The sequence below is a fragment of the Sinocyclocheilus anshuiensis genome, unplaced genomic scaffold, assembly GCF_001515605.1.
Source record: "Sinocyclocheilus anshuiensis isolate Anshui unplaced genomic scaffold, SAMN03320099.WGS_v1.1 scaffold305, whole genome shotgun sequence".
NCBI lineage: Eukaryota > Metazoa > Chordata > Actinopteri > Cypriniformes > Cyprinidae > Sinocyclocheilus > Sinocyclocheilus anshuiensis.
This window is the reverse complement of record NW_015540850.1, coordinates 840,570-852,178: the sequence shown is the minus strand read 5'-3', so window position 1 is coordinate 852,178 and position 11,609 is coordinate 840,570. Positions and strand designations below refer to the sequence as shown.

Genomic DNA, 11,609 nt, shown 5'->3' with positions numbered 1-11,609 from the left:
ATATATATATATATATATATATATATATATATAAAATTAAATAAAACATAAAATAATTTATAATAAAGTTATATTTATAACAAAAATATTAATATAAGATAAAACATATAAAACAAATTTAATAACTGATATAATTTAATACCTGGCCAATAACTGATATTTTGGCCATCCATATTTCCTGGTGATGCATTGTGAATTTTATTGCAAATTAAATGAGTGAATGAATGAATGAATCCACCCGAGCCTTGTCACACAGATCCCACTTTTTAAAATACAATTAATTCCTGATGAATTGGAACAACATGAGTGAGTTTTAAATTTTTGTGTGAACTGCACAGAATACATGCTATATAAAATCATGTAAATAAATACATGAACAAATAAATCAATTTCCTATTTTTTTGAAAGATCCAATCAATTCCCACTAGACATTTTTCATTGAATACTCATATTGCGTTTTACTTAATTCTGAAGTAAAATGGGCTTCAAATGTGCTTTTTTCTCTAGACATATCAGGCATGGTGTATGAAAAAATGGTTGTAGTCAGATTCAATCCTAAAGCGCCACAGTCTAGTGACATACTCTTCTCCAGCAGTGCCTCACGGTGACATTTATCTAATTAAACAGGTTTAAAGAGCTGAAGTTCCCTTTTCTTTTATTAGGTGGCGCCCTTGGAGCTGAAACTCAGCGTATCGCTTGACTGAAGATGAAGGAGTCGCCTATTCTTTTGTCGTGGTGGGCACACACACACACACACACACACACACACACACACACATTTCTTTTCAATTAAAATCTATATGTATTAATAAATGTAAGAAATCATATGTATAATTTTAAAAGAAAATAAACTGTTTATATTTACAAAAAATGCTTTTTTATATTTTAGAAATTATATATATATATATATATATATATATATATATATATAACAAATATGTGTATGTGCATTGATAAACCAAAAATCTAAATGTAAGAAATTCAATATTAAATTTCTTACAAGTTATTAATTTTTAAATTAAATATAAATTTTTTTTGTTTGTTTTATTAATTAATCTAATAAATTATATATTTGAATCACAAACCTAAAATATTATAAATGCAAAATTTTTAAAATTGCCTTACATTTGAATCTATGTTGTTAATATAGCTTATGTTATATGCGGCAGGTTACTTTGCACATATGAAGTGACTGATAACAGATTTCCTATTTGAGTTGAAGTTGAAGCATTTTTGCAGAGGACAAAGGAAAGAGGTTTATCGCAGCGCTATCATATCGACCAGACCGTGCAGAATGCCCCAGGATGCGTCTCACCTCATTCATACAAATATCAAAGCTGGCAGGCAGAAGTCAAGGTGATTCAATATCACAGACACAGATAGGGGTTCTTCAACTGAGTCAGCATCACCCTGAGGCTTGTGCTCAACACTCTGGATTCAGGCATCTTTACCTCCAGCAAAATCTGGAGCTCAGCATAAAAACTATTACATCACGAGAGAAACATACCGACTGATATTGCAGAACATCTGTTTAAAGTACATATATAAGTTAATATCATGTGACTGTCTATTGTTCGCCGTTCTTAAGGGATTGTATTAAGGCCAGGCTGGAGGGATTGCATGATCAATAGCGCTGACAGTTTGAATGATAGAATGACTGGGGGAGGGCTGATGGACAAAAGGGGACAGCGAGGCAGGTGGTGGGGGTGGTTGGAAATGTTTCCCAGGTGGTCTTGCAAATGACAGCTGGCTGAGCTGTGTACGTGTGCCAGCCATTCGACTGTTTGCTCAAAACTGAACAAGCACACCATCGATTCAAATCTGCGGCTACTGCCCGGAGTAACCCCTGTGTACACTGTTACAATAACAATGCTAATGTGTATGTGTATTTGAAGATTTTCTGAGAAATTATGAACTTTCGTCTAGTTTATCTAAAGAGATCGTTTAGTCTAGATCTAAAGAAACACTTTGGGTTCACAAGGACCAACTGGAAAACTGGTCCTTCAGAAGATACCTGGGTCCAGACAATGACAGAACAACTCTGGTATTAAGTTTCAATATATATATATATTAGCCACAGTCTAGTGACATACTCTTCTCCAGCAGTGCCTCACGGTGACATTTATCTAATTAAACAGGTTTAAAGAGCTGCAGTTCCCTTTTCTTTTATTAGGTGGCGCCCTTGGAGCTGAAACTCAGCGTATCGCTTGACTGAAGATGAAGGAGTCGCCTATTCTTTTGTCGTGGTGGGCCAGTAAACACCTCAGGGAACCAATCAGGGCACAGACACAAACAATTAGCCCGTGGTATACGGCTCCCCGTACATTCATACGCTCTGAACAGCAAACTTGTAATCCAAAGATGCTCGCTATAATCACCTCAGCTTGTTCATTTACAGCGAAACGTCATAAAGCTGACCTGTGATTTGAGTGTTTAATGTCGGTTTTTTATGGTGGGGAGCTTCTTTGTCTGGAGAGAAAGAGGTATGACCTTCTAGGTTGAGGACAGGAGGCAAATGTCACACTTAAAAACACTCGCTCCTGCACTGAGCAGCCGTTCTCAATCCACACAAGCCGAGCTCTGATTCAGCAATAAATCATTAATAAATAATAGACCATGAAATCAATACTCAATCCTGGACACACTGTACACTTAGATACACTGGCCTCAAAAAGTATTCAGACAACTAAGCCATGCTTAAAAATGTATGAATGTCACTTTATTCTATATTCTATTCTAGATCTTCACTGAGAAGAAAAAAATATATATGGAAAAAAACATTTTTTAAAAAGTTTTAGTAACAAGTAAAAAAAACAACAACAAAGAGTAACAAATACATTATATATTATATATAATAAATAAAATATATTTTATACTTACGGTTAATAAACAAAGAAAAAACAACTCTGGTTTTAAGTTTCAATATATATATATATATATATATTAAAATCTAATTAAATATTAAAGTACATTTTATTCACATATTTATATTAAAAGTGATATTGTATTTGTTTGATATAAGTTTGATACAAATATTTCAAATAAAATTTGTTCGAATATATACAGATATTTCAGTTAAATAGACACTTTGCGTTCACAAGGGCCGACGGAGAACAGGTCCTTCAGAGAAAACCTCTCAGGGGTTAATTTGTATAAATATTTCAATTAAATATTTAGTTTAAATATACAGATATTTCAATACAATTTAATTCATATTACATTTGTGGATAAATATTAAATAAAAAAAACAAAATATCTCTTAATATACTTTATATAATATACGTAATATACATTTTTTATTAAATATTTTACTATTTACCTTCATAATTAGTTTAATATAAGTATTTCAATTGAATATTTAGTTTAAATATGTAGATATTTCAGTTAAACATCTCATTTGAAATCCTATTGAAATCTACCATGTAAGCTTAAACACGTAAGCCAGCCTACCTCTTAAGCTCAAACACTTTTTAATAATGAATTGCGTATTAAATTATGGAACGGAGGGCAGGCATTCAATAGGAAGTGAGAAACGTGTTTCACTGGCTCTCCAGAGCAGGTCCTTAATGTTCTGGGCCTCCTGAGAAGCATTCTCTGATGGACCTGTTCTCCGGTTGGCCCTTGTGAACCAGAGGTATCTCTTTATATCTAGCTAGGGCAGACGGACCCGACGGATTCCATACCCTCAGTCTGCTTTGTATGTAAATGACCAGATAAAACGAGTCTAATGAGCCCATAGAGGTGTGGGTGAAGCAGATTGTGTCAGAGCTAGATGACTACGAGTGGCTGAAGAGAACCAGTCATGTCCGCCATGTCATGATCGATGCTTTGAACACGCAGCCCTCCCGAGGACCCACCATCACATCCTCAGAACGAAATGAGTGACAGTTATTGTTGAGGCCACTGTTTGATGGCGAAAAGACGTGAGATGACTTGGTGAAACGGGGAGCTGGTGAAAATGAAGTCATACGAACTGACATGACAAGTTCAGAGTGACATAAAAAGAAAGTGAGGAATGGAATGATTTGGAATATTGATCTTGGTTATAGAAATATTTTAGTCAAAAATGAAGATCCTGCTATCATTTATTCACCCTCATGTCATACCAAACATGTATGACTTTCTTTTATTTTGTGATATATTGAAGAATGTTGGTAAGTTTCAGTTCCCATTGACATTGTATTTTTTTGGTCTATATAATGGAAGCCAGTGGGAACCAAAATGGTTTTGTTACCAATATTCTTCAAAATATCAGAACAAAGAAAGTCATAAAGGTTTGGAACGACATGAGACACTTTGGGTTCCTTTAAAGGACACCTCTTTTAAACAATAAAATACACAGTATATATATATATAAAATTCTTTCATTTGTGGATAGATAAATATTAAAAGGAAATGCAAAAAGTGTTGAAACCGTCCCCACTCTCCCCTAATCATTGCGGTTAATAGTGTTCACTGTCTGTTTGATTATGTGTAATTTGTAACTAACTGCATGATTCTTACTGTACATTTCTGCCATAGTCACCACTAATAACCTACTACTAAATATAATGTAGAAACTTACAATTTTCTGTAAAGCTGCTTTGCAACGATTTGTATCGTGAAAGGCGCTATACAAATAAACTTGAATGGAATTGAATTCAAAATTAAAAAATCCCTTTTAATATAAATATTTAATTTAATATTTTAATATTTAATTAGTTTGATAGTAGTTTGATTAGTAAATGATAACAAGATTTTCATTTTTTGGGAAAACGACCCCTTTAAAAAAGTACACAAAAGCATAAAAAAACGACAAAAGCATAAAAGTATCATAAAAGTGGTTGATATTACTCAGGAACTATATTTCAAGTCTTCTGAAGTCATATGATAATAGCTTTGTGTGAGAACAAATCAATTTTTTGACTTAAATCTTTACAGTGAATAGTTGAATTATTCACACAACCAGTCTAAATGATTGTTCATGAATCAGACTCATCAGGTTCTAGAGTTCAACTCACTGATTCATGGAAAAGTGTGACCTGTACATTATTCAAAATAAATCTTGTGTTCCACAGAAGAAATAAAGTCAAATGAGATGTGAATAACATTAAAGTAAGTGATGACAGAAGAAGCAGCACTGATTTCAATCAAAGGAAGAGATATAAATGCATATGAGGAACATCTCATGAAGACGTGTGAATAAAGTTAACAAAAGAAGGTCAGCACCGGAGGAAACAGTACAGTGTGGTAGAAAGCCAGGCGGTACAGTATTTGTCCTCTTTTCCCAATTCCTCCCCTCTTCCGCTCACCTGTGCCTTTCTTGCAGATGTAGGGCAGGTTGTAGTTGCAGGGCACATCGTTCCATTTGCCGTTCTCATGGGCGATCATCACCACGCAGTCCTCTCCGCCCGCAAAGAAATTATCCGGCTGGTTCTCCCTCCAGTTCTCATATTGCTGGAGGAGGAACGGGGATATTTCAGGGCTAAATCCAATCCCATGGCTTTACTAGGTATTTCGTGTACCGTCTTATATATCCATTGCATTACAAATGGGTTTTCAGATACGCCTAATGGGTCTGATATAATATATTATATAAACTTGTTTGGTGCCTAAATGGTTTGAAAACTTGAGACTTATGCTTCATTTGCATGATCTATCTGATCACACTGCCTTCATTATCATACAGTGATTAGTTTAAGTGATTCGTTGTACTGTATGTTTTGATACTTGTACTAAAATGTACATTTTATTATAAATAATTTATTCAAATGATTAAAAAATATATTAAATGTAATATTTTGTATGTTGATGGATATAAGTATTTCAATTAAATATTTAGTTTAAATGTAAAGATTTCAATGAAATGTCCATTTAAAATGGTTTAATAATTCAAATTTATCTAAAAATAAATATTTAATAAAAAAATTGCATTAAGGGTAATATTTTACTGGTTGTGTATTTTAAATGTATGAATTAATTCAATAACTGTTTCAGTTGTTGATGGATAAAAATGAAATCCTATAAAATAATCAAATAAATGTTAAATATTTTATCTGTTGATGGATATATTGCAATTAAATATCTAGTATAAATATATAGATAGTTCAATAAAAAGTCTATTTATAATACATAAATACATCAAATGTATATAAAAATAAAAATTACATTAAAAAGCCAATAAAATATTAAAATACAAGTCAATTTAAATATTTATATTAAATTACATTTTATTTATTGTCTATTTTAAACATACAAATTATACAGTATATTAAGATAAAAACTAAATTTAAAATCTAATTAAATATTAAAATATTAAATATAATATTTTATTTGTTAATGGATATAAATATTTCAATTAAATATTTAGTTTAAATATAGAAATAATCCAATAAAACATTAAAAATACATGAATAAATAAAGCTGATATAAAATTTTATTTAGAAAATCTAATAAAATTAAATGTTACATTTTATTTCTGTCCATTCAAATATTTATATTAAAATCCTATTTGAATTTTTGTCTATTTTAAACATACAAATAAATGATATAGTATTTTTAATTTGTTGATGGGTAAAAACTAAATGATAAATTAATTAAATATTAAATAAATGTTCATTTATATTCTTATTTTAAATATAATATTTTATTTGTTAATGGATATAAATATTTCAATTAAATATTTTGTTTAAATATAGAAATAAAAAGAAACATCTATTAAAATACATGAATACATTTTTTTTTAATTTAACAAAAAAATCTAGTAAAATATAAAAATAAATGTCAATTTAAATATTTATATCAAATGTTCTATTTACTTAAAAGTATTTAAATTAAATATTTTGTTTAAATATTTAGATATTTCAGGTAAACATACAATTAAAATATAAAATATTATACAAATTTGTATACTTTGTATAAATGCTATACTGATTGTGCCAGTCTCACCAGATCCATGTTATCAGTCCACTGAAAGTCGTCTTCCACCATCCTGTCATTCAGACCAATCCATGTGTTTTCATGGCAAAGTCCTGTTTAAAAAGCACAAGACATTTCAAATACTTTTTTTTTTCATTAAAAACATACATGATTTGCATTCATTTAGAGGTTTTTACTTCCAGCACATATTTTAATCACACTTATTTCACCATATATCATATATCTCATATTGATACCAGGTGTAACCAGCAACCAAGACAACCACTGAAGACGGTTAATACCATGAGTAAATAGAGTCTTAGTGTCATAAAATGCAGAGCTAATGCTTTCACTTTAAGTCGTAGTCTGCTTTATGTCTCCTACAGGGCCACTGGGAGCCGAATGATGGTGTTATCACAATCACAATTCAAGCTCAAGCCAGAAGCCATCAGATCGTCCCCAAGATGCATTTGCAAGGTTTTTTTTTTTTGGTCTGGCTGTAATGGAATTTCAATCATGGTCTTACTGATTAACATCATTACAGGGCCCATTAATCTTCCTAATGGCTGTGCCCCCTTTATTGCAGGGGTGGAGATGTCCATTTTCAAGGCGATTAAACACACTTTTTGGTGAGCGCCATGGCCCCGTGTGCAGACAGCATGCTGTGAGAGGCCTCACCGAGCGTCATTTAGCGCTGGATTTAGGCTCGACTAGAGGAGGGAGACATAATGCAATCTGTGGTGTACAGGAGGTCAGCATCCTGTCGCTTTTCTTAGTTATCTGGCTGGATATTAATGAATCTAGGCTATGCAAATAGTTTTAGTCAAAGCTAATTGGGTAAAACAGACAAAGATTAGCCACAGATACCGGCCATTTGCTGTTTTATATCCCATGAAGAACAGGGTTCAGCAAAATACAGAATTTAAGAATTGGTTTCTGTTTAATGAGAGTGAATTTGAATTGGCCACATGTCGCAATAATGAAAAAAAAAAATGTAATATTAAGCTTTAGTTATGTTACAGCCATGAACCGTGATTTGCTACATGTTAGTCGGTTGCAAATGATTTTAAGCAGAGGGACATTTTTTGCAAATGTTAAGTGAAAACAAATGACTTGCAGTTGATTTGGTGCAGCAAATCAATGTTAACATGTCTAAAATTTACACTTATTGATGGTAAATGTGAATAAAAACTGGATTTGGTGGCTAAATAAAACAAAAAAAGGTACATACAAACATATTTTACGTGGAAATTTTATCATATAAAATCATTTATCAAATTATACACAGAATTTTCATCACATTACACCACAAAAATGAAAACATGAGTATCAAATAATAAATAATACAAATTTTTAAATGTCAAAAGTAATTGCATACTTCGTATTATTTAAAAGTTTGGGGTCAGAATTATTATTATTTTTGTTAAAGAAATAATACTTTTATTTAGCAAGGATGCATTAAATTTACCAAGAGTGACATTAAAGACATTTACAGTATAATGTTACAAATAACTTCTATTTAAAAGAAACCCTGTTCTTTTTAACTTTTCTCTTACTAAAGAATTCTGAGAGAGAGAACAAAATCACGGTTTCCACAAAAATGATAAGCAGCACAACTATTTTCAAAATGAATAATAATAAGAAATGTTTCTTGAGCAGCAAATCAGCATATTAGAGTGATTTCTGAAGGATCATGTGACACTGAAGACTGGAGTAAATATGCTGAAAATTCAGCTTTGATCACAGCAATAAATTACATTTTAAAATCTATTAAAATAGAAAGCAGTTATTTTAAATTGTAATAATATTTCCCAATATCACTGTTTTACTGTATTTTCAATCAAATAAATGCAGCTTTAGTGAGCAGAAACAATAAATCTTACTAACCCCAAACGTTTGAATGTCAGCGCATCTGCTAACAGTTAATTTTTTTTAGTTACAGAAGTGTATTTGTGACTCTGTCTGGGATGAACCCTGATACTGACCATTAATGAAGTCCTGCTCTTGTGTGGAATGCATGCTGGCCAGGTGACCGCTGTGCTCTCTGCAGTCCTTCTCCGCGTCTTCCCACGTGTGTCTGCGAGTGAAATACCTGTAGCAGTGGCCGTGAAACTTCCTCCAGTTGTGCTCGCAACCCTCAGTATCTGCCGTAAGAGAGAAACAGAGCCTGAGGTACAGAAAGAGCCTGAGACTTTAGCGGAAATGCTACTGGTTAGCATTTAGCATTCCTTCCACGCAACTGACATAATTAGCATCACAATGTGAGGAAAAAGTTGAAAGATTAGCATGAATTTCTTAGCATTTAGTTAGTCAGGATGTTTAAAAAAGCCCATTCAGCGATAATCTCACACATAGCTACATGCTAGCCTACTTTAGCTCTTCTGAAGTGACACATTCAAGCTTTTTATTCGCGTGTCACTCTAATCCGTGGCTGTGAACATAAGCAGTTTAGCATTAGCAAAAATGCGTCTTAATGTATTCAAATGACAACAATCTAGAGAAAACGTTTCCTAAATTTAGCGGCTAATTAAGCCCTGTCACATCCCTGTCAGAAATGCCTCTTTCTAACCCCCTGGGACTCTCTACCGCATCTGGACGCATGACGAACAGATAATCTGTACTTTTCTAAGCGCGTGTGGCTTCGTACATTTGCGTATGTGTATGTGGGTGAAGGTTTTAGCCGTCCCAGACTTCCCATTTCATGAAGCTCCAAGCACTTCTCTGCCTTTTTTTACTTCCAGCAAATTCAAAGCGACGTTGGTAAATTGGCTGCTGCAAATTGGCCCGTATGGGGCTCTGTTTAGCATGCAGAACGCGGGGCAGAGGAACAGAATGTACCGCAAGAAAGTATTTAAGGCACCACGACCACTGCAGTCGCCATGGGTCTGCGTGTCCAAAATGTTAACGTCTACTGTCAATCACAACACTTCCTCATTTTCTTGATCAGAATGAAAATGTAATCATAATTTTATTTTCTTTGCTATAAATACTAGCCTAGATGGTGGTGGTGAACCAACATTGGGGTTCTTTAGTGAAGTGACTGGTTAAATTGGTTAAGGAGCTTCGTAGGATCATCAGAACACCAGCATCCAATCAAGTTCCTTCAAAACAAGAAATTTATTTAAAAACAAATTACTTGCAGTCGATTCGGTGGTGCAAATCCATGTTGAGTGTCCAAAATAAACACGTACCAGTTAAGGGCAAATGTGAATAAAAAATGAATTTACTGGTTTAATAAAACAAAAAGGTACAAAACACAAAATTTTACCTTAGTGGAATTTTTTTATCATTAAAATATTCATCTAATTTTAAGTTTTTATGTCGGTTTCACAATTTGAGTTGAATTACTGAAATAAATGAACTTTTCCACGACATTCTAATTTATTGAGATGCACCTGTACATTAAATATTCCTCACATTACACCAACAAAATGAAATTATGAGCAACAAAAGTATGATTTTTCTTCATCGACACTAGCACTTCACCAAAACACTGGTTGTTATGGTGCTGTGAATGCTATTGGTCAAAAATAAAATAAAATAAGCTTTCACTTAAAAATGAAATGAAATGAAATAAAATAAGCTTTCACTTTCATTCAAGGGAGCATCTAATTAAACAAAACAGTGAAGTGCATCAAAATAAAATAAAAAATAAAATCTGAATATTAAAAAACATATATATTTTAAATTAAAATGCAAGAACTTTTTGTAGTCAGTAAATTTTCTTAATTCACCCACCACCGGCAGGTGTGGCAAATAAAACACATTTTAGATCCTGTTTAGGCATAATAAAAACAATAATAACTTTCTCATTTAAATATATGGCATTTCTTGTTTTGTAAACTCCACTTCCACATTTTTGCATTCCTCAAGATCACCAACGCAAAAGATTCAGAGCTTAATTTTGAGGGCTGCCCCGTTTAACCAGAGTCAGAGGGATCTAGCCTGAAGCTTAACCTGAAAGAAAATACTGCCTGGAACAAAATCATCACGATTTTCTCTCATACGCTTTGGCATTCAAGTTGCTTTCTGTTCTCTAGGGAGAAAACAGACTGGCTGCTCTTTCACTGCTGCTGGAAGGCTAGAACAGAGACAACACACGTCATGTTTCCCAAAGGAGGATAAACAGCGTTAGCTACTCTGCAAGGAAACAGCTAATGTTTAATGTAACAATAGTTCTTAACTGGTGGGCCAAGAATAATAGGAAAAAACAATGCTAAATGCAAATAATAAAATGCTATAATCATAGATATGGGTAGGACAGCAAAATAAAAGTTTATAATGGTTCCCATTATATTTTTGATTCCCATATATTTTGATGTGAAAGGTTCTGATCAAAAAACAAACAAAAAAAACAAATACAAAACAAAATAAAACAGATTATATTAAATACAGATATCTGACCTGTTGTTTTTCAACTGCACTGTCATTTAAAGGTGAAAAAGCCAAACAAACAAACAAATAAATAAAGCTTCAATTGCAATGAGGATAAACAGTTTATGCAATAAATAAAATTGGCTGCTGAGAGCACGATACTATCAAACTTAATATTTACAAACAAAGAAACAACAAAAACCCCCAAAACAAAACAAAATGAAACAAAACAAACTAACTAACAACAAACTATAAGCATAAGTCAGTTTCAATAATTAGGCATAATTTGGAACCTATGCAGTTCATGGTAAATATATATATATATATATATATATATA

The 11,609-nt window shown here is 32.5% G+C and overlaps 1 protein-coding gene across 1 annotated transcript in view; it reads right to left on the bottom strand.

Moving 5' to 3' along the window:
• LOC107687726 (neurocan core protein-like) overlaps positions 1-11,609 on the bottom strand; it is a 166,937-nt gene that overhangs the window by 2,767 nt on the left and 152,561 nt on the right. The window contains exons 11-13 of the mRNA XM_016485176.1: positions 8,883-9,041; positions 6,928-7,010; positions 5,292-5,436 (exon numbers count right to left, since the gene is read on the bottom strand). Coding sequence (XP_016340662.1) covers positions 5,292-5,436; positions 6,928-7,010; positions 8,883-9,041 — 387 coding nt within the window. The remainder of the gene's footprint in view (positions 1-5,291; positions 5,437-6,927; positions 7,011-8,882; positions 9,042-11,609) is intronic.